General features: G+C 44.0%; 1 protein-coding gene across 3 annotated transcripts in view; it reads right to left on the bottom strand.

Annotated features, from left to right (window-relative positions):
* PISD (phosphatidylserine decarboxylase) overlaps nt 1–25831 on the bottom strand; it is a 53882-nt gene that overhangs the window by 21440 nt on the left and 6611 nt on the right. The window contains exons 2-3 of one of the 3 annotated variants that reach the window (XM_007490442.2): nt 15808–15887; nt 11474–11649 (exon numbers count right to left, since the gene is read on the bottom strand). In XM_007490442.2, the coding sequence (XP_007490504.2) occupies nt 11474–11649; nt 15808–15887 (256 nt within the window). Of the gene's footprint in view, nt 1–11473; nt 11650–15807; nt 15888–25831 lie in introns of those variants that run through there. The other 2 variants (XM_007490440.3, XM_056821457.1) reach the window with 2 other exon arrangements.

Here is a 25831-nt window from a genome sequence, read left to right as displayed (position 1 = left end):
TCTAGGTAAATAGAGTAGGAGAAAATGAGCAAATACGAAGTCTGGCAGAAAAGGGCCTGGGAATCAGAGTAAAGTGAACACAACTACAGCTTCACACTATTAATTAAGTACTTCATATACTACAGGAACATGTTTGATTGACATCCTCACCGAGCATAAAAATAACAGCAGCTGCCACGTCCAGAGTAAGACAAAGTTTATAAAAGGCTTTTATACGTTTTTGCCATTTTATCCTTAATGTAGGATCATACAGTTGGGGGTATCATTAGTTCCATTTTGGAGATAAAGAAACCGAGTCTTGGCAAAGTATAGTGACTGGCCTATAGTCACAATAGTGGTTGGCATCTACGTATGATTCAAACCCAAGCCTGGCAACACTCCCTCCACTTCCCTACATGACTTCTTCTGGCCCACAGCCAGGGCACTGTGTGTTAAGAGCTAGGGAATGAAGAAAGGGAAAAAAACAAATAGCCCCTGCCCTCAAGGAGCTCCCAGTTAAATGGAAGAGAAAACAGGCAGGTGATCATGCCCACACAAGACCCAACCAGAACATGGAGAGTATCTCAGAGGGCAGACGCTATGATTAAGGGCATTTGGGACAGGCTTCTAGCAGAAGGTGGGATTTTAGTTGAGGCCTAACGAAAGTTAGAGAAGTCAGGAGGCAGAAACAAGGAGGGAGAGGGTTCCAGCCATGGGATGAAGCCAGGGAAAACGTCCAGAGTCTGGACGTGGAGTTCTTTGTTCAAGGAGCAGCCAGGAGGCCAGTGTCGGCACTGACTATATAGAGGGGAATAAGAGGTAAGAAGGGTGGAATGATAGGAAGGACCCAGGTTAGGAAGAGCTTTGGATTTTAGATATTTGATCCTGGTGGTAATATGTAGCCCTTGGAGTTTGGGGATTAATGCCCTTTGGCCTGTCTCCAAAGGGTTAGGTGCAGGGGTCTAAGGGGCGGAATCATACTGGGTCTGATTTCATAGAAGGCAAAGGGAGGAAAAGCAGTCTCAGGGGCCAAGAAAAGGAGGCTGTACAGCTAAGTTCTTGGACCCTTACTAGTCAAGGAGCAGAAAGGTGTCTTGTTTTCATCTCCCACCCATCCTTGAGTCTCTGCCTCATCCCTGATATTATAAAAGCCCTGGCCCTTGCATGGGGAAATATGTTCCTATCACACAGGCACAGCTCTGGTTGCATTTCCCCAAGGAAAATACCCTTAAGTTCCTGTTGTCAGGTTCTGAAGCACTGCACGATGGGTGAATTTGGGGCGGAAGTGCAGCAACTTGAGGGCCCAGTGAGTCCCAGATTCCATTATCACCAGATCCTGGAGACAAGAATGCCCACATGGCTTGTTCTGCACTTCTGCACGAGCCTGATCAAAGGCAGTCTGAGCTCTCGATTGCCAACATACTGATCCCTGCTCACAAACAGGCAGAAGATCAGCCATGGGAGAGTCCAGGGGTCTCCAGCCCCAGCCTGTTAGACTGGAAGCCCTGGAGCCCTCTTCATGTTTCCCACCTTGCAGCCACATCAGCCTCTGTGCTGTTCCCTGGTGCCAGCGTCCTATGATGTCTCCAAACCTTCTCCTAGCTATCCCTCACTCCCAACCTGGAAGGTAAAAATGCCTCCTCCCTCTGCATCCTAGAGTCCCTGGTATCCTTCTGGGATCAATGCAGATGTTGGTGGCATTAAGCCTTGGCTGGTACTGTGTTCTCTCTCTTATCCACTCACTGTGAAGGTACTTATCTATTGGTATGAGCATCTTCCCTGGAAGAATGTAAGCCCCTAGAAGACAGTCACGCCTTTCTGTTCTGCATTTGGACCTTCAGTGCCTTGAGAAAAGTGGGCATCCAATGAAGCCTTGTAGTTTTTGCCTGGAACTGTCTCCCTGCTAATTCCTTTGGGAATAAGTCCCAGGAGCCCTGTGAGCTCTGAGGTCTGTCCCCATTGTGCCCTTGCTTGCCTAATCACACTGTTTTGTTTTATTTTTATTTTTTAAACCCTCACCTTCCGTCTTGGAGTCAATACTGTGTATTGGCTCCAAGGCAGAAGAGTGGTCAGGGCCAGGCAATGGGGGTCAAGTGATTTGCTCAGGGTCATACAGCTGGGAAGTGTCTGAGGCCAGATTTGAACCCAGGACCTCCCATCTCTAGGCCTGACTCTCAATCTACTGAGCCACCCAGCTGCCCCCTAATCTCACTGTTTTAACACAAACCTCTCACCCCTCTGGATGCTACCCCACTCTGACAAACCCATCTGCTTTTCCTTTCCCTAGACACTGTTTCCCTCCCCCACCTCCCTATGTTTGGGATTCCTTTCAATAAACCCACACTGCATGGCAGCACTGGGCTAGGTGCTAGAGACACAGAGAAATGGAAATAATCTCTGGTCACAAGAAGTTTTCATTCCGCTAGGCAAAAGCAACTTGAAGACAACTGAGTCAACATAAAATATATCTGTAATTTGTTAGTGGGGAGGGGATGGCATCAGGAAAGGTCTCAGGTCGAGAGGAATACTTAAAGGAGTCAGGAATTCCTGAAGCAGAGGAGAGGAGCCTGGGGGACAACCTGTACAGAGGAGGGAAGGTCATGTTCAAGGAGCAACGAATCGGGCCATTTGGCTGGAACACAGAGTGCTTGTGGGGAGGAATGTGAAATCAATCCAGAAAAAGAGGTTGGACTAGATTGTGCAGGATTTTAGATGCCAAAGGAGTCTGCATTTTATCCTAGAGGTACCTGGGAGACAGGGAAATTGGGGAACAGTGGATTGACATGGCTGGAACATCACGCTGGCAACTGTGATTAAAAGCAGGGAAGCCAATTCACCGGCAAAAGGGATGAGGGCCCAGTCTAGAGAGGCAACTAGGAAATAAAGAAGGGACTGGGTGTGAGAAGTGTGCCCCAGAGAGATTCCACAACCCTGGGTGACTGCTGAGAGAGAGAAGGCAAGGAAGAGGGAAGAGCTGAGGTTGGATGATACGAGCATTTTGGGGTGCACTTAGCAGAAAAAGGCAAACAAGGAAGCATGGCTTTGGGGAAAGGCAAATGTCCTGTTCTGGATGTCAGACGGTGTTGTCTATGGGAGCACCAGGTTGAGATGTTCAGCAGGCAGTTAGGAAGGAGGGAGATACCACGGAAACCAGGGGAGCTGATGCAAGAGCCTTCACTGTCCCTTTCTACCAGTCAGCCCCTTTAGAGTCCTTTCTATCCACTTGTACTCAACCTCAACATGGGTGAGTTGGAAAAACACGCAAGGGGAGGCAGGCCCTGAGTTCTATTCCTGACTTAGCTGCTAACATACTAGAGGACCTTGGCCCATTCACTTAGGTCTCCGTTTCCTTATTTAGAAAGCCAGGGGACTGGATTCACCTCTAACACCAGCACTATCTGATTCTATCCCAATTTCCTAGGCACAGCATACCCACACGCTTCTGGGCAAAAACATACCGCTCTGTATATAAATGTGTGTGCGTGTGCATGTGCGTGTGCGTGTGTGTGTGTGTGTGTGTACACTCTGTGGTAGAGACCCAGATTGGGAGGTGTGCCAGCCCCTTCTCTCAGAGTGCTTACACTGCACAAAGAGAAATAACTAACACATGGAAGCAAATAATTCCTTTTTTAAAACCCTTTTCTTCTATCCTAGAATCAATATTTAGATCCATTTCTAAGGCAGAAGAGTGGCAAGGGCTAGGCAGTGGGGGTTAAGTGACTTACCAGAGGCCAAATTTGATCCTAGGCCCACTGAGCCATGTAGCTTCCCCTTAAGCAAAGAATTCTAATATATGTTCAAAGATAACAGTGTTAAGAAAAGGGCTAACTGTCCCAATCTGTCCCGTCTTAGGTCTCCTTTAATGCTTCAGCCTGGGCCCTGGGAGGGTTGGAAGCCTGGAGACCTCGCGCCCTCCCGATACTGCTTATGGTATATCTACAACTTAGCCACTTGCCCTCTGGAGCCTCCAAGTAGCTGGGGCCCAACCTCTGGTGCTGAGGCTGCCCTGACTTACCCAAGCCATTGCGGGGCTCAGGACTAGAAGTCCAGTTTGGGAGGCCCTGCCCCCAAAGCTTAAGCTCTGCTGACCCTGCCTTGGAGGACTTATTCACACCCACTAACAAGAAGTCCGTTCTGCTACAGCCACTATCATCCTCTTACCAATGACCCTCTTCCCAGTTCCTGACATTCTCACTAGCAGTTTTCCATGCCTGGAATGCTCTTCCTCCTCTGCTCTGACCCCCCCATCCTCCTGTAAGTCCCAACTACAATCCTGCCTTCCCTTTTAATCCCAGGGTCTTCTTCTTGTGTCCTATTTCTCCTGTACATAGCTTGCTTTGCATGTTTTGTTTGCTTGCGGTCTCCCTCATTAGAGTGTGAGCTCCTTGAGAGCAGAGACTCTTTTGTCTTTGTATCCAGAGTACTTCGCTTAGAGCCAGGCACAGAATCCGTGCCAAATAACTGTTAATGAGGACATGGGAAGAGTGAGGATGAGCACCTAAGCCCACAGGTCCAGGCCAGTCGCTATAAGCCCACAGGAAGTCTGAAGTTTGCACAATGAATGATCCCTGGCATGTAGCTCCCCAGAAGAGGGAGGTCTTGCCTTTCCTAATAACTCCTTTTCATAAAAACAACCTTCCCATCAGTTAGACATTCACATCACAGGACATGTCTTCTGTCCTCCATGCTGGAAGCCACCAGCCTGGCACTGGCAAGGAGAGAAAAGGATGGGAGGCGGGACTGGGGGATGAGCTCGGTCTGGCCCATCACTAGCCCTGGGAACAGTGTCATTCCTCCTGGTGAAGTAGGAAGGGTGGTGATTGCACCAAGGAACCAAGCCCAAAAGGTCAAGAGACTCAGACAATGCCCATCCCCTAACTTTCCAGGGGTTTGTTTATCATTCAGCCAGGTACATCCAGGGGAGACAATCTAAAGGACCATAACTTCCGATGGACATGTTTAGCAAGTCATAAAGTGTGTCCTAGATGGAATGAAAACAAGCCACAGGAGTGCTGGTCTCCTTTTCCTCCATGCACTTTGTAATCTCAGAAATGCCTCAGGTTTTCTTAGCAAAAGTTATAAAATGTCAAAAGGACTCAGGCTGGAATGAGGCGGGCCCACAGAGCCATGTCAGAGGGATTCCAAAGGGGAAAAATGATGCCCTTCCCTCTCTGCCTGTGCCAGGGAGCAGGGATATGAAAAGACCTTTATATTGACATAAATTTCCTCCTTCCCAGCAATCAAATTGACCAAAGAGAAGACACTGGAGAGAACAGAACAAAGACAGAACCTCAGACAGTGAGGACACCGTCAAGGAAGACCCCCTAAGACCCACCAAGGCTCCATCCTGACCAAGCTGAACATGTCCACAGTCACTGACTGGCGGAGGGGCTGCAAATCCAGAGAGAGACCAAAGTCCCTATTTCCCCAAAGGAGAAGAAAATGGATTCTGAAGAAGGCCTTCTGGACTCCTGCATGTCTCTGTCAACATCCTGTCTTCGACAGGAAGCCTCTCCTGTTGCCCCTTTACTGCCCATGCCCATCCTCTGGGATTTGTCTCATAGTTAGACTATCTAGAGCTTGTTTTGACTTTGTCACCAGTAGGTTGTCTCTCCATCAGACTAGGAGCTCCTTGGAGACAGGGACAGTTTCTTGCCTTTATATACCCAATGCTGAGCAATGGCACTGTAGGGGCTTAATAAACATTTACTGACTGACACACTGTGGGTTTGTAGGAGTTTGATGCCAATCTCCAGCGAAATTCTAGAACAGCTGTCTAAAAACATACTTTTGGGGAGTGGGTAGGGACCTCATCTGTTCCAACCTCATTTTATACAAAGAGGAAAACTGAAGGTCAGAAGTTGTGTGTCTTATGCACGGTCATAAAGCTGGATCTGAGAAAAGGGAATGGTCAGTCACTCAGCACCAGGCCTAGGGGTAACCCAGCTCAAATTAGACAGAACAATGCTCATTTCCCTTTCAGACAGAAGGACCAGTCTGGTGGGCCAGCACTTTGGCAAGACACCTGACAAAGACCTGAGTAACAGCAGAGTCAGGTGGGTTCAGAGCTGTCTAAAACATCACCCCTGGGAGTAAAGATGAGTGGCATGATGCCAACCTGCATGGGGGCTCTGCTTGGGGCCCTCCCTAGAGGATGCTCCCTTTTTACTTCCATCTGGGTAGATTCTGGGCTTCCATGAGCTCCTATATGAAGAATTCCCATGCCTTTTCTCTTCTTAATGTTGTGTCCCTTCTGAAATGATCTTGTCTTTGCTTCTCTGCTTCCATGTTGTGTTCTTCTGGAGAACGTAAGCTTCTTCCTCGTATTCCCCAACACAATGTCTGGCCCAGGGCAGGCACTTCGTACTGACACACTGGGTGAATCGCACTGAATGCGGCAAGACTCCTTCCTGGAGTCCAAGGCCAGAGAAAAGTTTGGATAGCCCAACTTAACAAATCTGCACGTGCCACCAAAAGTGCAAGGCTCAGCAAACAGAGTGGGTGACAGAATAAGGGTGCCGAAGATAACAGGAGGAAAGTAGACCTACTGTCACAAGAGTGGGCTGGAGAGAGAAAAATAAAAATGCAAACTCTTGGGAATCCTGTGTACTATTCCAAGGGCCATAGTTCAAGAGAGACAGAGACAAGCCAAAGTAAATCTATAAAGAAAGCTATCAGGATGGTGGACAGCTTCTAAGCCATGCCATATGAGGAAGAACAAAATGGCCTGAGCCCTTTTAACCTTACAGAGTGAGGAGAAAGGCTCTAAAGCCAGCTGATTCTGGGCTCCAGCTCCTTCTGACCCTTATTAGCCGGGTGGCTGTGTATAATCACTTTTACATCGCTGGGCCTCAGTTTCCTTCTCTGTAAAGGGGCTTGACTTGGTGGCTTCCAGCTCCACCTCTAATGATCTCATTATTTCCCAAATATCTGAGGCCTGTCATATAGGAAAAAGATAACACACAGAGTTCTAAAGGGCAGGACTAGAATCAGAGAGTTGAATTTACAGGGAAACAGATCCAGGCTCACCAAGCAGGAGCACTCCCCAACAATTTGGAGTTGCCTCCAAGGAGAAAGGGCTAGCCAGGCGTGGCTGGGATACAGCCCCAATAAGATAGTTTATGGCCCAGAGTCCTCCTGGGTGACCTGGAGCTTTAGTCCTTCTTCCAGGGCTCACTGTCTCCCTCCCAGCCAAGCCTTTGGTCAGCCAATGCAGGCTGCAAGTAAGAGACCGAGTAGTTCTCTAAGACAACACATAGGAGGGAAGACCAAGGGCCAAAGGGAAGATTCCATCAAGGTCCTCCAGGTGGGAGAAAGAACCAATGGGGGTGGGGGGTGGGGGAGGACTCAGGCCAAAACCTGGAGTTCCCAGGGTCAGAATCATGGAATCAGAGCCTAGGAGCTGGAAGGTGAATAGAAGTTGTCCTCATTTTACAAATAAGGCAACTGAGAAAGCAGAGCCTTCTGGCTGATGCAGATTTAATTTAGTTGTGCCAGGAGAATGTTGAAGGAGATATAGCAGGGATGGCCAGCCCACCCGGATCACTTAGTTCTGAGGCAGTAGCCACTGGTAAGGAGCTGGTACAACCAGCCCTGAGAGACCTGGAAAGGAGGGTGTTCCTGGCAGACAAAGCTTCAAATATTTGTTTATTTTAACACTATGATGTACGTGTCTAGTTGCTTCCCATTCCAATTTGTTGTCAGCAGGCCTTGGACTTTCTCGGACCAGTCTCTTCACCAACATCATGGACTACTTCCCATTCTCCATTGCTTACAGCATGAAATCCTAGGCAGAGGTTTCTTAAGTGACAACTTGCATGGAATTATGTGCAGAGGGTTTTAAATGACTGTCTGCCCTTTGACCCAGACATAGCACTGCTGGGTTTGTACCCCAAAGAGATAATAAGGAAAGAGACTTGTACAAGAATATTCATAGCTGCGCTCTTTGTGGTGGCCCAAAATTGGAAACCGAGGGGATGCCCATCAATTGGGGAATGGCTGAACAAACTGTGGTATATGTTGGTGATGGAATACTATTGTGCTCAAAGGAATAATAAAGTGGAGGGATTCCATGGAGACTGGAATGACCTCCAGGAAGTGATGCAGAGCGAAAGGAGCAGAACAAGGAAAGCATCAGACACAGATGGATACACTGTGGTACAATTGAATGAAATGAACTTCTCTACTAACAGCAATGCAATGATCCAGGATAATTCTGAGGCACTAATGAGAAAGAATGCTATCCACATGCAGAGAAAGAACTGTGGGAGGAGAAATGCAGAAGAAAAACATAAGATTGATCATATGGTTTGATGGGGATGTGATTGGAGTTTTGGCCTTAAAAAATCACTCTACTGCAAATATGAATAATATAGAAATAGGTTTTGAACAATGATACACGTATAATCCAGTGGAATTGCTTGTCAACTATGGGATGTGGGAGGGAATCATGAATCATGTAACCATGAAAAATATGAGAGAGAGAGAGAGAAAGAGAGAGAGAGAGAGAGAGAGAGAGAGAGAGAGAGAGAGAGAGAGAGAGAGAGAGAGAGAGAGAGAGAGAGAGAGAGAACAAACTTGTAGGTGAGTTAAGGCCCCCATCTTCTAGAATTCCAAGCTGGGGTTGGGAAGAGCTCCTTGAAGGCCCCCACCAAGACAACCTTCTCCCTCTAGGTCTCCTCTGACCTTTGGGCTACTCCACTTGTTCTGGGGAAGGGATGCAGGGCAATGGGACAACACAGCAAGGATTTAAAAAGCCAATGCCACTATTAAACTAATAAGAAATCCTTGGGCACCTATGATCCTTGTGTGAGAACACACAGGAAAGAGAGCCCAAGAGAAGAACCTTCCTCACCTCAGGGACATATGATGAATCCAGAAGGAGAAGCAGGGCCAGGCCCCAAGGCTTAAGGCTTTTCCCAGGTCTGCCACCCTGCTCCTCATCACTTCCTGTATGCTCTTATGCTAAATAATAGCAAAGGGAAGAAGTGTCTATCCTAAGTGCAAGCAGGCACAGTGAGGACAGCATGAGGGAAAGGCAACATGAAAAACTGGAAGAAGGACAACATGAGAGCAGAAGAGAAGACAGGCTGGGAGGGACAGAGAGAGAAATATGCTGTTGGAGCTTATGAGAGAGGTAAGGGCTTGAGTCTGATGTACCAGGGATGGGGCCTCTAAAAGGAAGGTTTCCAAGGGAGAAAAATAGAAAGAAATTAAGGAGGCTAAAGAAAGAACCTTTGGGGAAAGCTACACTTATGGAGCTGGAAGGAAAAATGAAAGCAGAAGAGCCAGAGAAGAATAATCCAAAAGGGGGAAGGTAAAGCAGGCCAAGCCACGCTGTGCATTATCTCCACCAGCCTGGAGCAAGAGGAAAGATGCAATGCTATCAGATGAGGGGCAATTTCAGGGTTCTAAGCTGTGGCAGGACCAGTGTTTTCCTGACCTGATTGGCCCCAGCTTCCTGGTCACAGAAGGAGGGTGTCTCAGAGTCAGTGGGAGCCTCCATCCCCCTAGGACTGATGCCTCATGAACAGATGAAGTCACTGAAGTGCATCTTTGCTGTTGCCTTACTTCATTGGGGCAAAGTAAATGTTATTTAATATAAATATAATAAGATAATATAATATAAATGTCTATTAAATGTTCGCTGACTTGCGAATGCCTCAGTTTGTCCCAGCATCACAAATGAATAGAGAGGGGGCTGTGCCCACAACATAAGCATAAGCTTATCTTCCTCCTGGAGATGATGAGAGGCTTGGAGGCCTACCTCACCACACTCCAGTTCAGCCTGGAGAATGATGCATTCTTCAAGGAAACAGAAGAGGGAGAAAAGAGTTCTTAGGTACAGAAAGGGACAGAGGAAGTTGGAGAGTCCCAGGAGAGAGAAAAAAAGCAGATTTGAACCTTCAGGCTCAAAAACAGATCTAAGATTTCTCCTCAAGAGTGAAGTTGGATGCTTTGAGAAAGAAGCTGCTGTTTACTATCCAAAGAATGATCAAGGAGGGCCACAGAAGTGAGCAGACAAGAGATCACCTCTGAAGATGAGATGAAGAAGAAGGGGTGCCAGGAATTCCCTGCTCAGGGAAACTGACATAGCTGACTGTTAACCCAGTAACAACAGAGTTCCAATGTCTTGTTAGGGTAAAACCTAACACAGAACCTCCCAAGGCTTATCAAAGTGAATAATAACCAACCACGCGAAGGGAAGAGGATCTGTATTAGGGAGAGGTCATGTCAATGGAGAGGAGGAAGCATAAGCAACAGATGCTAAGAAGGTAACATCAACAGGTCTTGGCAACAGATTCCATAGGAGGGGTAAGGGAGTGAAGAGCTGAGAGTAACCCATAGGAGGTAATCCTGGAGGAAACAAAAGCTCACAGGGGGCTAGGAGGAAGGAATAGACTTCCTTCCAGCCATAGGAGGAGGGGGGGGGGGCGTAGAAACAAGCTGCTGGTTCTCCTACCTATGGCCTCCATCTTCTTAGACTTAGGGAGGAAGCATCTGTGAGGGCTCAGTCTATTTGGGTCCAACAACCCTTCCATTTCTCATTTCCATTCCTTGCCAATGTGTTCAGTCCATTCATGAACTGGCCTACCTAGCCCTTCTCCTCCAATATTATCCTAAATATCACTAATAAGGGAAGGCAGTACTTATACCAATACTCCTAAATACCAATTACCTTGATTGGTTTTTGGAACAGATCAGATTTAAGTGTAGTCGATTTGGGGTAATATTAGGGTTATTTTTTGTCTCCCACCTACATAGACACCTTCCTGTCAGCTAGAGGTCAGCCCAAAATTAGCATCTCACAACAGAAGATGCATATAATAACAATCATAAAAGAATGACTTGTACATCAACTCACAGGAGAGAAGAGAGGACAGGCTGTGACACTTTGGAAAGGGCAAATTCCCTGACTTGAGAAAACCTTAACAAAAACCTCCCAGCTCATCTTGTTTTGTGCAGACAGACTATGGGGAGTTCAGGTCATGTAAGCAGGAAATGGGCGTGCCCAGGTCATCTGACCATCCATTACATCAGGATCCAGGAGGTCAACAAGCAGCTCATGGGAAAGGCATTGGGTTTCTGCATTCTCCTCGTTAATTTATACTTATCCACATCACAAAACCACCACATGATTTAGCTCAAACATCAGACTGAGAAGCCTCAGGGCTGCAATAGCCCAGATGCTAGAGAAACCACATATACATCCACTGAGGGATTACCAGTCCCTAACATAGCTATGTCCAATGGACGCTTCAACAGCTAGAAGAGAGCCACTATATACATCAGCCACAGAAGAACTCGAAAACTGTGGCGGGTTAGATTTATGTCCACAGGAGCCCGCCCTGTCCTGAGAGCCAGCCGGAGACATTAGAATGAGACAGACAGGAGCTGTTTTCAATTTCCATTAGTTGAGAGTAAGGAAAAAGGAACGAGAGAGGGAGGGCATTGGAGAAAAAAAGACTTTGCAAAACATCAGCAAATTTCCTACCTCCCATTCTCCCGCAAGCCTGGGTGGCACCTCCAGTCCCAGCCTCTCCAGCTCTCGATCTCTGTACTTCTCGTACTGGCGGTACCCTACATAGCCGCCACCTGTAGCCACCAAGAAGTAGAATGGGCGCAGGCGGAACAGTGTCCGGGTAGCGGCCGTGTGGAACTTCCTTGCATCTGTAACGAAAGTCAGGGAAGATGTGAACTAAGGTGGCCTGGCTATAGAGAGGGGTCAGACAGGGAAAGCTTCTGTGGGCAACAGATCCAGTCTCCATTCAAGAACATTCCGGGGGGCTGCTCTGAATGAGCTGATCCCATCATGGCCAAGTGGGAAGTCACTGCAACCTAATAACCCTGCTGGTCTTCTGTGAGATCAGTGACACCAAAGGTGACAAAAGTGGCTTTCCGAAAGGCAGAAGCAGGGAATTGGAAGCATTTCTGGTCACAAAAGGCTTTCCCCTCTCCCTACATTTTTTCCAAAAGGTATAGTCAGAGGATCAAATTGTCTTGATTCAATTCAGGGCTTATTTAGCTTCTGATTTGAACAAAGAATGAGACCAAACAGATCCCTTTAACTCTTGCCTCAAGAAGAAGATCTGGAGGCAGCTAGATTGTTCAGTGGATAGAGAGCCAGGCCTGCAGAAAGGAGGTCCCGAGTTCAAATATGGCCTCAGATACTTTCTAGCTATGTGACCCTGGCCAAGTCACTTAATCCCAATTGCCTAACACTTACTACCCTTCTACCTTGGATCCGATACCACAGTATTGATTCTAAGATGGAAGAGAAAGGTTTAAAAAAAAAAGAAACCCCATTCAATTAATACAGAGAGATGGTAATACACAACATATAAATGGCAAAATGACATTTCAATAACCTTAAGGGGTTTAGATTATACTTTAGCATATTTATTTTCTCAAGAGTCACTAAAGTTGCCCTCAGATGTCTCACGGAAGCATAGAGGTGCCCCATGGATCTTGAAAACAGTAGTCATGGAATGCAAACTCCCCAGGGTACCCAACCAAGCAGGGAGGCTTCAAGCGAGTGTCTGAGAAGGCCTTAAGTGCCTACCATCTATCTGTCTGAGGTCCAGCACAGCTTAGGGATGAGCCTCACGGCCAGGAGGGACAAACTTCGGGGCTCTGGGGACTCAAAAAACAGAAGGGAAAAAACCTTGCCAAGCTGACCCTAGTTTCAATGGGATGGGCTTTTTTTTTTTTTAAATAGTGCCTATGGTAGGAAAGGGGAGAAATGAAATCACTCAGGTTTAGACTATGAAGAAAATTTTTTAAAAAGAAGACAGGATGGTAGCTATATGGCTCAGTGGATAGAGGGCCAGGCCTGGAAATGGGAGGTCTTGGATTCCAATCTAGCCTCAAACACTTCCCAACTGTGTGACCAAGTTACTTCACCCCAATGCCTACCTCTTACTGCTCTTCTGTCTTGGAACAGATACTTGATATCAATTCTAAGACAGAAAGTAATGGCTAAGAGAAGAAAATAGGGGGTGGCTAGGCTGCAATCTAGTAGAATGCCCACTCACACCTGTGAGACCCTAGATCATCAGTTCAAGCAAGCCCTGGAAGCACCAACAAGTAGTCTTCCCGATCTCTTTTCTGAAATCTTAGAAGAACAGACAGTCTTGCCCTGATTGAAACAACGAGATGGTTGCTTTCTCTAGCTACATTCAATCGCGATTTCTTTTCTGTACGTCCACTTCCTCCATGCAGGTCTGTATTTCTCTCACTTTTACCTTCTCTGTAAATACCTTTACAACCTCCAATCTAGCTGAGGAAATGGGAGCCAGGGGTATTCCCCAATTCCTTCAAATAAAAGCCACGGGTTTGGGGTTCTCACAAACTCAAAGTCAACTCCCTGCCATGTGGAAGAGGCCCTTTGGGAAGACTTTCATGTACCTTTCCTGGCTAGGGTTAGGAAATGAATTCTTAACCAAAAAAGGGATAGGAGCAATTATGAACGATAAAATCGATATTTGGATTATGTGACATTAAAAAGCTTCTGCACAAACAAATTTAATATGTCTATGATAGGAAGATAAGCAGTTGACTGGGGAACGATAGCCTTTATATTAAAGATCTCTGATGAGGGTTTGGTGTAGAAGACATATGGTCAACAGAAATCCAGAAGACCAAAGCCATTTCTCAAAAGAAGACTTGTAACTCTTAACAACCATATGAAAGAATGTTCCAAATCACGAATCACAAGAGAAATGGAAATAAAAACAACTGTAATTTGTGCCCACACCAAGCAAATTGAGAAAGATGGGAAGAGTCAATGGTGGAGGGATTAGGTAAAGATCGACACTCTAATGTGCTCTTGGTGGAGCTGGGAATTGAGAATGGGAATAAGACCATTTGAGAAAGCAGTTGGGAATTACGCAAAGGAGTCACTAATATTTCTGTACCCTCTGACAAAGCAATTTCACCATTAACCACATACCTCAAACAGGACACTGATAAAAAGCAAGGCTCCATCTACACCACAATAATACCGAGCCTTTATACAGAGCAACACTTTTTGTGGCAGCAAAAGAACTGGAAACAAAGAGAGATGCCCACTGATTGGGGGATGGCTAAACAAGTGAATGGCATAGGATATTAAAATGCTATAAAACTCTAAAGACTAGGATAAATATAGAGAAGCTTAAAAAGGCTTCCATGAATTGATGCCAAGCAAGACCAAGAAAACAATATTCACAATGATGACAACAATGTAAATAGAAAAACAAATTCAAAAGTGAACATTGCAAAATTACTCCAAATTAGAATGATCCCGAGGAAGGGACATGAAAAAGCACGCCCTCCCCACTCCTCTGCAGAGGGGTAAGGCCCACACAGGTGCAACACTCATTGATTTTCAGAGTGTTTTATTAATCAGTTTTGCTCATGTTTTTCGCTTTCTTTTTTCTTAAATAGTCTTTGTTATATGAGATGGCACTTTGGGAGGGGGAGAGAGAAAAGAGGGATACTTGGGGAAATTCTGATGATGTAAAGAAGATATCGATAATAATTTATTCAAAAACAATATTAAAAAGAAAATGAATGTAGCAAAATGACAAAACTCAAGTTTGCCCTCACAAAAGAAAGATGCAAGCCATGGGGCAAGAGGGAGTTCAGGATTATGGAACACTGTACAGAATAATCACTCTTTTTTCAATCCTTACTGTCTTTTTTTTTCTTTTTTGGGGGGGTTTCTTTTTTTTTTTTTAATTTTTAAACATTATTTTATTTGGTCGTTTTCATACATTATTCACTGGAAACAAAGATCATTTTCTCCACCCCCCCCACCCACCTTTCCCTTACTTCCTGTCTTAGTAACAACTGTAAGACAGATGGACCAGGGCTAAGTAATGTGACTTGCCCAGGGTCACACAGCTAGAAGAGTTTGAGGCTAGATTTGAATGCAAGGCCTCCTGACTCCAGGCCTGGCACTCTATCCACTGTGGCAACTAGCTAACCATATTTTTAACGTATTGATAAATTTTGCTGCTTTCTCTTCTTTTTTCCCCACATCCCCTATTATTTGGCCCGGCTCTCTAAAAGGAGGGAGAAGAATACAGGGGGATATTGGAGTGACATAAACACAAAAGATATCAATGAAAATCTATTAAAAACCAAAAAGCATCATCTTTGGCACCTCTTACTGCCTCTTTTCCTAAGAGTCCAAACAGGCATTTCTCATTCAAAGGACCCTTCCATATGCCATGATGGCACTGAGGCAATGACTCCTTCCACCTACAGAGAGCACTTTCCATTAATAATGTAGGGGAAGGTCTTCAAGAGCATCTGGAGCCCTGCAGCAGCCAGCGGGGTGATACACTTAGCTGAGCTGGCTGTCCTTGGCTCTGGTCTTCTCTGAGGGCTGCCTGAGTTTGTCCTCCCCCATAATGGTGTTACTGACCTGCCATGGGGAACAGAACTTCAAAGGAGACATAGAAAAAATAAAAGCCAAAGAGGTTTCAACTGGTTGACAGAGGGAAGAAAGCAAATCTCTGCCTCACTCATGAACTTTCTCCCTTTGCTCCCCAAGTGTCTGTAATGGGCCACTCCATTCCCAGAGAAGCCTCAGCACATGGCAGAGTAGGGGAGGTGCAGCTTCAAAAAGAGCTTCAAAGATTCTTCTCGGCAGCCACCTATTCAAAGAGTCACGGATGGAGTAAAACCTCAGACTCTAGGGTACCCTTTTGTAATATGAAAGGAACTGACCGGCATGAGGATAAGGCCACAGCTGCCACTGAGGTCCAAGGATTGGGTTCTGGCTATGTGGATGTCAGCAGAATGTGCCAACAAAAGCACAAGGGCAGGACCACTACTTACCCGTATGAAACTTGCAGACAGGTAGCTGCTTCCAGGATGGCAGAAAATGACTCAGGTAAGAATTTCTCCACTGATGGGGGCTATAATTGGACAGAAAGACACAATGAAAACAGGGTTCTCAAGAAAGCGAACAATTCATTCAGCCAATACTGACTGAGGCCTACTAGGTGCTAAGAAGTGTAAGAGACCCAAAGAAGACTGATACCCTCTACCCCCACAGGGCTCCTGCCCTACCTAGCCTGTAGATTTCAGCTTCCTTCTTTGCAACAGGAAAGGGCTGAACCTCAACATGTACATAAGAAGAATAAATGGTACTGTTCAAACCCAGTGTAGAAGTCCAAAGAGCAGAGAGCTACTTGCTTCTGACTGGGGAGCCCAGGGGACAATGGTTTCCCAAGGAGAGGACATGCGACAAGAATGGATAGAGGAAGAGGGTCTCTACAGGCACAGCTTTGGAAACATTATAGCCTAAGCATGGAGACATGCAGTGGAATGCCAAGACACAAGAATAGTGACAGAAGAAGGGAAGACTTGGCCAAACATGGAGGATATTGGATACCAAATGAAAGAGAATGGTTTTCATTCATTAGGTCACAAGGGGCTCCTGAAGAGCTAGTGGAGAGGAGGGGGGAGAAGCCACCTCAAGAAGAGATGATTAAAGCAAAACTAAAAAAGACTAACACAAAGGTATCAATCAGGAGTAAACAGAAACTGAACTAGGATGATGGCTGTAGGAATGGAGAAAAGAATAAATTACCAAGATTTCTGATCTCAGCCCTAAAAAACAAACAATGATACTGTTCTGGCAAATGCCAACTAAGAAAACACACTAAATACACACTAGGATTTCTGCTTCTTTAGGGCTGAATTTAATTAATTTATTTTTTAGTTTTTAGTTTTTTAATTTTATTTAGTCAATTTAGAACATTATTCCCTGGCTACAAGAATCATATTCTTTCCCTCCCTCCCCTCTCCCCACCCCTTCCTGTATCTGTCGTGCAATTCCACTGGGTTCTACATGCGTCCTTGATCAGAACCTATTTCCACATCATTGACGCCTGCACCAGGATGATCATCTAGAGTCTACATCCCCAATCATATCCCCCTCGACCCTTGTAATCAAGCAGTTGTTTTTCTTTGGTGTTTCTACTCTGACGGTTTTCCTCTGAATGTGGATAGTGTTCTTTCTCGTAAATCCCTCCGAGTTGAGGGCTGAATTTGTTTTTAAGGGGAGGAGGAATCAGAACTATGATTTCCTAGTAGAAGGGTGCTCCCAGTATAGAGATCAGCCATCCCACATTGACTTACAGCATTAAGTATTGTCTGAAGAAACCCAAGTCTTGCTCCCAGGGATACAGAACCAGGAGCAGGAGTTGAACCCAGGTCTTCCTGGGTCTTTATTGATGACAAAAAGGATTCTTAAGCTTCCAAACTCTGACCTTCTAAAAGAGTCACCCTTTCAGGGACCCTTCCCTTTGTAAGGATTTAGAAAAACCTAAAAGTCAGGTCTCGCCATGTCCACACATCTGACATTAAGCGAAAACACCCTCGCAGTGTCATTTATGCCTCGTTTGAAAAAGCAGGGTTTTCCAAACCATATTCCAATAGAACTAGTGTTCTGTGTGGTAATTTTAATGATCTGATACTTTTATTCACATTTGAAGCTTCAATTAAAATATTTCTAAACTTGGCTTTTTTCTTCTCTAGGTCTAAAGATGGTGAAGAAAGCTCGAATAGTAATATTTAGAGTGAGTCTGGGCAAGTCACTTTCTTCCTCCATAAAATGAAAGGGTTAAAAGGGATGCTCTCTAAGTCCCCTTCCGATACTGATGATCTGTGTTCAAAAGTCCCTCCCAATTCTGAATTCTGTGTTTTATTGGGAATATACTGATAAAGGGGGAAATAGCCATAAACGGGTAACAAAGATGATGAAAGGTCTTAAGTTCCTGTCATTTAAGACTGGTTGAAGAAACTGGTAGTGTTTAGCTTGAAGACGCTTCAGGTGAGACAGGATAATTGGTTTTTAAGTGTTTAAAGGCCTATCACAAGAAAGGGGAATTAGCCTTGTCCTGCATGATACCAGAAGACAAGGACTAAAGACAATAGGCAGAGGCTATAAAAAAGCAAACGTAGGTTGAATATAAGGAAAAACTTCTGAACGGTTAGCACACTTGCCAAGTTGAATGGAGCTCCCCCTCCCCTGGAGGCCTTTCTGATGATGACCACTCATTGGGTAAAATGCAGGAGGATTCTTATTCTTACTAGACTCTGGCTCTGAGAAATCTGTGTGAATGTAAGGACAGCTGGGTCCTTACCAAGCCACATTCTCACCTGTAACATTCTCTATTACAAGGGTCCTGCCAGTTATGTCCATCACCAACTGCCTAGATGTCCTAGAGATATGCCAAATTTAATGTGTCACACAATCAGAACTCCTTATCTTTCCTGTCCAAACCGACTGCTTCCTAACTTCCCTATTTCAATGAAAGGAACCAGCACCCTCCCAATCATCCTAGTTCCTAAACTTGGAGTCTTTGACTCTTCCCTCTCCCTAACCCACTCTATAGAAGAAGTTATAAAGTTTTCTCAATTCTACCTCCTCAACATCTCCTCCATCCATCCTCTTCTCTTCACTCAGGACAACCACCACCATGATTAAGGGCCTCCTCATCTTTTACTTGGACTACTGAAAGCCTCGTAATGGTCTTCTTGCCCAAGTTAGCCTCCCTCCAGCCCATCCTCTGCACAGAGCACTCAAAGTGATATTCTTAAAGCATGGGTCTGACAAGTTACTTCCCTGCTCACTAAGCTCCAACAGCCCCCTGTTACCTCTAGGATAAAATGAAGACCCCCTTTGTTTGATACTTAAATCCTTCAAAATCCATATGCTCCAACCCTCTTTCTCCCAAACTTATCCCACATTACTCCACGACCTATTACAATTGGCCTTCTTGCCAGTCCTCCCATACATTTCATCTCAGCGCTGTGTCTCTGAACTAGTATTTCCATGTGGGAATTCCTTCCAGGCATCAGTCAAGGAAGGGATGGGAAAAGAATTAGAATTCTCTTAGGAGAATGAAACAAAGAGATATTAACAGTTCCAAGGAATCCACTGACATCAAGTTGAAAGCAAGAGCAAGAAATGCTGACATGCAGTCAAAGGAGAAGGTCAACATTTCCAGGAACTGGAACAGAGCACAAAGGAGAGAAGCAGTCATGATCTAATTAGTCAGTCTGGCTTTTAAGCGTTGCCATGTTCTAAGTGTGGATCTGTGGGCCCATCTACTGTTAACGATGAGTCATCGCTGAAAATAAATCAATATTAATTAGTTTATATGCATAATCTACTTTATCCTATGAGTGTGGTTCCAAGAAATAACAAGTTTTGAAAGCAAAATAAGTCCTTAAATTGGCAATTGTGCCAAATGATTCTGGGTAGTATTATTAATCTTGCTGGGAGATCTGAATGTTAACATTATTTGAATACTACCCAGTTATGTTCATTGGCCTTTTCCAGGGTTTAAATATTCACTATCAGCTACAGTTCTTTGTAAATACTACCAAAATGGATATTTCTTATTTGTAAAAAGATTTTTAGATATAAAGAATATGGAGAATGTTGAAAAGCATTTTAAGAAAGATAAAGAAAATCATTCAGCTCACTGACACATGTTTTAAATCACTTACAATATGGAGGTCCACAATAAAAAACTCTGTATTTATGATCATATCATATATTTTTAAGAGAAAACTTTTAATATGATCTTACCACAGAAAACGACATTCATCACTCTAGTCATTCATTACTATTTAAAAACATGTGAGTAAAACATTTTCCTACCCAGATGACCTCTTGGATTTCACGATCTCCAGAAGTTCATCATTCTTCAAGATGAAATTGGCTCAGAAACTCCTATCTCCTTAGATTTCACTGTTCTCTCCTTTTCTTTTTCAGCTTTTAATGTGTTGTCTTCTTGGAGCTCTGTGAGTCATAAGGACTGACCTATACCTTTCTTTGTAACTCTAATGCTTAGCACAGGGCTTGGTGTGTAGTAAGTGCTTAACAAATGTTTACTGACTGATGACTAAGAAACATCTAGAATTGATGACTGGAAATTCTCTGGAAGTTAGATCACTAAATCCCAAAGATTAGCATTTGTTAGGAATTTGGAAACACTATTTTGTACAATAGGGGCAGCAAAGTGTAGAAGTGGATAGCGCACTGGGCCTGGAGTCAGGAAGACCTGAGTTTAAGTACAGCCTCAGACAATTACTATTTGTGTGATCCTAGGCAAGTCACTTAACTTCTGTTTAATCTCAGTTTCCTTATCTGTAAAATAAGCTTCAGAAAGAACAAACCACTCCAGTATCTTTACCAAGAAAGTCCCAAAAAGGGTCATGAAGAGTCAGATACAACTGAAAAAGATTAAACAATTAATTTTGTATAAGCTGTTTCCAATGCCTCAAACAAATTCCATTCTCTTCTGACTCTTAAGAATCCCTTCATTTTTTCAAAGCTTAAATGTTGCTTCCTACAAGAGACCTTTCTTGGCACTCCCAGCTGTTAGTGTCCGAATCCGTATTATCTTCTATTTACTTTGTACATATTTTGTATATTTTTACATGCTATTTACCCCAACAGAATGTAAGTTCCTTGAGGATAGACTGTTTTGTATTTGTCTTTGTATTCAATGGCCCAGAACATAGTAGGGGCTTAGTAAATTGGTAAATAATTGCTGATTGATTGATTCTGATCATTCATCTTCTAGGTGTTAATTTACTGCCAAGTGAGTAGCCATAGTCATTTTATATTAACAAATACAAGTTTTCCTTTTGCTGAAATTGTGAAAACTGTACATTTTTGCTTCCAGGAACATCCTTGTTCCTGGATTTCTATCAAAGGACATAAAACTGACCTCAATGAAATCGCCAAAGCTTGATTTTTCTCTGGCTCCATATTGCGCCCTCACTGGTAGGCCCTGGGCTTCAGCACATTCTGCTGAGCTGCCAAGGGTAGAGACTGCACTTCCAGTCTAGTCAATCAGATGACCCCAAGAGCATTTAGAAATGAAACAGGAGGACAACAAAGAGTTGTGGAACTGACAGAGACTGGCCAGAAGGGCAAACTCTCCTCAGCAGCAAAGGGACCTTTGGTCCCAGAACACCTCAGGCCCCTGAGAAACCTCATCATGGAAGGAACAGGCCTTGGTACTACGCACTGGTGCCCTCCGCTCCTCACACTGGAAGACTTCAAAGCCCCACTTTAAAGAGGGCCCTGAAACCAGCCATCCCTTCATTCCTGCCTGGCTGCACCATCTACCTCCCCTCTCCTGCCCATCTTTCTGGTTTCCTGTTGTGTGTTGTCTTCCCCCATTACTCTATCAGCTCTCTAAGGGGAGGGACTATCTTTCTTTTTTGTATCCCCAGGGCTTAGCATGATGCCGGGCACACAGAAGGCATTTAATAAATGTTTACTGACTGACTCAATACTCCTCATGAGGAAATGGAAATAATGCTCCTTATATACTAAACTAACAATCCATACAAAAGAAATCACCCAAAGCTGCTGAAGGAAGTTATTTCAAAGGCACGTATCCATTTTCCACACCTCTAAAAGCTGAAAAGATCCCCTAAAGTAAGGAAAACGGACAGTACTAATACCCCCAAAAGACAGTCAAGAATGCATCGGCAATTACCAAGCGATAGGCCTCTGTGTCTCTCTGAGAGTGGTCTATGCACACAAGGAGGGTATCTGTGACCCTGATTCTAAATCTCTCTAGCTGCCCACATCTCTTCCTCAATACATTATTGACCGATATGTATAGGGAAGGTCCAATTGCTATTTGATTTTTGATTACAAAATGGCTTTTGATGCAGTAGGCCAAACACTCTTGATAAACAGAACCAGACTGTGGTGTCCCAAGATTATCTATCAATGTCCAGCATGCCTGCCAAAGGTTTGGGGGGTGGGGTGAGAGAGAAGAGGAGAGACCGAGACAGAGATTGCTATTTTGTTATTCTCATTATACAGATGAGGAAACTGTGACTCAGTAATGTGAACAGATTTGTTCAAGATCACAGTGCTAAGAAATGGTGGAACCAAGACAAAAACTCAGGTTTTCTTCACACTCTCCGTCAGACCAATCAATGAGCATTTATTAATTTTTTATATATCAATAAGCATTTATTAAGCAATTATACTCTGTGCCAGGAGCAGGAGGGACAAAGAAAAGACACCAGCATTGTGCTCGGAAGGACCACTGGCAGACCATGGATAGAGACAACTCTTCACAAGGAAGACTGAGCAGCGCAGAAGAGAGATCCAGACAAAGCGCTAAGAGAAATTGGAGGAGGGAAAGATCACTTTCATGTGGGAATGTTCCTAACCCTCTGCATAAAAGAGTGGACAGGAGAAAACTTCTATTAATAGCCTAATACATTAGTAACTCTTCATAAATTATTGAAGAGTGACGTATGGCTTTTAAGGAGTACAGAAACATTTTTTTTTGGCCAATCAACATTATTAATTGCCAGCAAACATAACCAAGCACTGTGTACCATATCACTGAGATGCTGAACAGTGAACAAGCCATGGAAAAATGACCTCTGAGAGTGGTCCCTTACAGCTGGCAGGGTGCTACCTACATGTGACTCTGGGTAAGGCCTGCAGTCTGGTGAGACTGCACAGAGCCCATCCATTGCTGGGGTCTCCTGGCATACAGACCACCCTATAAATGTGTATTTAAGATGTTTTATGAGCTCCCCTCCTACCTAGACTCAGTTATTTACACCTGCAGTTTCAAAACATTTTCTACCCATGAAATATTTGGCATCTGAATAGACAATGGAGACTCTCTTTCAATTCTTTCACCTAACTTTCCCTCCCACCATGCTCTGAGCCTGTGTCTAAAGGCTAAGAAGGCAGGCCAGGCATCTGTGAAGAGCACACAGGCATGTGTGCATACCATACTCACAGCCCCTACAATCCCCCACAATTCCAGAAGAGCCAAGCCCATTCCTAGGGATCCCTTTTATTAGTTCTCTTTCCCTTCTTCCCTATCATCCTCATCTGTCTTCTCCACTTGGATGGGTCAGAGATAGGCTCCCTTCTCACTTTCTACAGAGGATAATTGAATTTGGAGGTAAAGGGACCTTAAGCAATCATCTAATCCTAATAATGCCTTATTTGACAGATGAAGAAACTGAGGGCCTAAGGAGAGTAAGAAACTTGCTCAAGTAACAAAGGTAGTGAGAGCAGAACTGGGCAAGGCAGGATCTAAAACACCACTGCTGAGATTTCCCTTTTCTCAGATCACTCTCCTGGGTCTCCAGTTTTAGTTTACTCTTTCACCTTCCTAATCTGTCTAATCTTCAGGACATCTCTTTAAGGATACGGTTCTAAAGCTTGACTGATGACCTTAAATTTTCAGGGCATAAGATGTATTCTATAGCACAAAGGAGCCCAACGTGATAAACTCTGCCACCTTGTGTTTAGGAGTCCAGGCATACACTACTCTTGATAATATTTTAGGGGTGCTCAAAAAGCTGACTCTCATATTACTTCTAATGATGGGTTTTGGTAACCTTGAGTTAGTCAGATTCCTAGCCCTTCCCTGAGGCCAGAAGCCTGGCCAGTTATCTCAGACTTCCGGTTTTGCCAATAACAATCAATTAACATGTATCAAACAAGCTTAGGCCATACTACTCTTGATTTATAGCTATTGTCTTAGGGTACAGCAGTTGGTATCTTGTGCCCATTACCACCTAATGTTAATGTAGCAGACCATTTGTCTAATTATCATTCTTCCTTCCCCCTAGACTGTTTTTACCCCAATTAAGACACCAGAATGCCGGACAAAGAGCAAGCTCTTATGACCAGAGCTCTTAACCATGGAAGGTCTTCACTACCAGAGCTCTATTCCACCAGAGCTCACTCAGGGTCTGACTACTTTCTTTGTCTTTGTGTCTCTCTTCTTGCCTTCTGCTCTCCTTCCTTTAGACTTTAACCCATCACCCATTTTTCTCTCGGTCCCTGGTTCCCTGGTCTGAGTGTTTTTCCCCACTAGGAACTTTTGTGAAGTCGGGGGGACAGCTTCATGGTGCCTAATTATTAATGAAAAAGATAAATGAAATAAAAGACAGACAACAGAGAGGCATTCTACGCATAGTCTTTTTTAAAAAAGTGAAATGATTCACTTTGTAAACAGAATAGAAATTACTATTTCAAGAAGAAGACACTGTAGCTATTGGACTCTTCACTAGATTGTTCATAATTGCATCATCCTCTCTATAAACCTAATCCAAAAGAAACGGTTACCTCTGAAATACTATGTATCTTCTGCATTAAAAACAACCCAAACAATTCACAGGGCAGTGAGGTGGCTCAGTGGATAGAATGTCAGGCCTGGAGACAGGTCTTGGATTCAAATGTGACTTCCTAGTCCTGGGACATAATTCCAATTGCCTAGCCCTTCCTGTTTTTTGTGGGTTTGGGGTTTTTTTTGCCTTGAAACTGATCCTTAGTATTAATTCTAAAACAGAAGGTAAGAGTTTTTTTTAAGTCCTTTATCAAATATAATTTCTATTGCATTGTGACAAATAGATGATATATGTTTAGTATTGTCGCTTTTCTACTGGTATCTTTATGCCCAAATGTTTGTAAAGGTGCCATATATGGTTCAGAAGCATGTGGATTCTTTTCAATTCTAATTCAGTAATGGCCATTTATAACTTCCTAAAATTCTCATTAAGTCTTTATAATTCTTGTTTATCTTTTGGCTAGATTTGTCTTGGTCTGAATAGTTTTACTATCTATTTTCCCCTCTTTTGTGACTGATTTTCCCATTCAGTGGGATGTTGTCCTGATTTGGTGTGTCCATATTAAAGTACAGCTAGTGATCCTTTTTCTTTGGAACTTTTAATCATATAGATTTTCCCTGCTTATTTTTTTTTTATCATCACATTCCTATTTTCTAAGGAGCCTCAGCTGAAATCAAAACGGCTACCCCTGCTTTCTTTGAATTTTAGTTGAAACAATAAAGTTTGCTCTAGCATCTCATGTTAGCAATCTGTGAATCTCCATGTTTCAGGGAGGCTGATGTTGCTGGCCTCTGCTTTCTAATTCATTCTGCCATCAGATTCCATTTTATGGGTGAGTTCATCCTAGGCATAGTTCTGATTGTTAATTGAACACTTCTCCCCATCCTAACCATCCTCCCTTCACAAATAAGATGGTACAAGGAGTTTGTCCTCAGTCAATGAAACAACCTGTTTTCTGCTCTGTTGCAGCTCCTCTCTTCCCTTTGTCCCTCTCTGATTCCAAGGTCTTATTCTTTCCCCCTTTTCTTTTAAGGCCTCCTTCCCATTCCTCTCTGTAATGGTGAAAATTTTCACCTGCCCCAGTCTCCCCGTCTCCCCTAAATTTTAACTGTTACATCTCTCCAATATTGGAACTTCTTTTGTTTGTGATTATTCTCTTGTCTATCCCTCTTTAAAAAAAAATTATTTTCCAAACTACATATAACAATTTTCAACATGTTTTCCCACACTGCAAAATCCAAAATTATCTCCCTTCCTTCCCCCCCCTCCCAGAAGGTATCCCTCTCTCTTAAACCCCTTCCTTCCCCTTCTTGTCTTCTACTTCCCTTCTGAGTTCAATGGGTTTCTATCCTGCAATATATGTATGTGTGTGTGGATACATGCATATAATTTTTTAATTAACCTTTATCTGGTTCAGAAGAAAGTGAGATTCTTGGGACATATGTTCCTTCCACCCTTTGCTTCCTCTAGGTTTAAACACTCCTTTTATACCACTCTTTTATGTGACAGTGATCTCCTTCCCTTGTTTTCTCAGGCTAGCTCCTAGTTCCTCTCATTTCTGTCTTCTTTTCAGACCATCTTTTTGTTTTTTTTAAACCCTTACCTTCCATCTTGGAGTTAATACTGTGTATTGGCTCCAAGGCAGAAGAGTGGTATGGGCTAGGTAATGGGGGTTAAGTGACTTGCCCAGGGTCACACAGCTGGG

The sequence above is a fragment of the Monodelphis domestica genome, chromosome 3 (genome assembly GCF_027887165.1).
Source record: "Monodelphis domestica isolate mMonDom1 chromosome 3, mMonDom1.pri, whole genome shotgun sequence".
Lineage (NCBI taxonomy): Eukaryota > Metazoa > Chordata > Mammalia > Didelphimorphia > Didelphidae > Monodelphis > Monodelphis domestica.
This window is presented reverse-complemented; position numbering and strand designations above follow the sequence as displayed.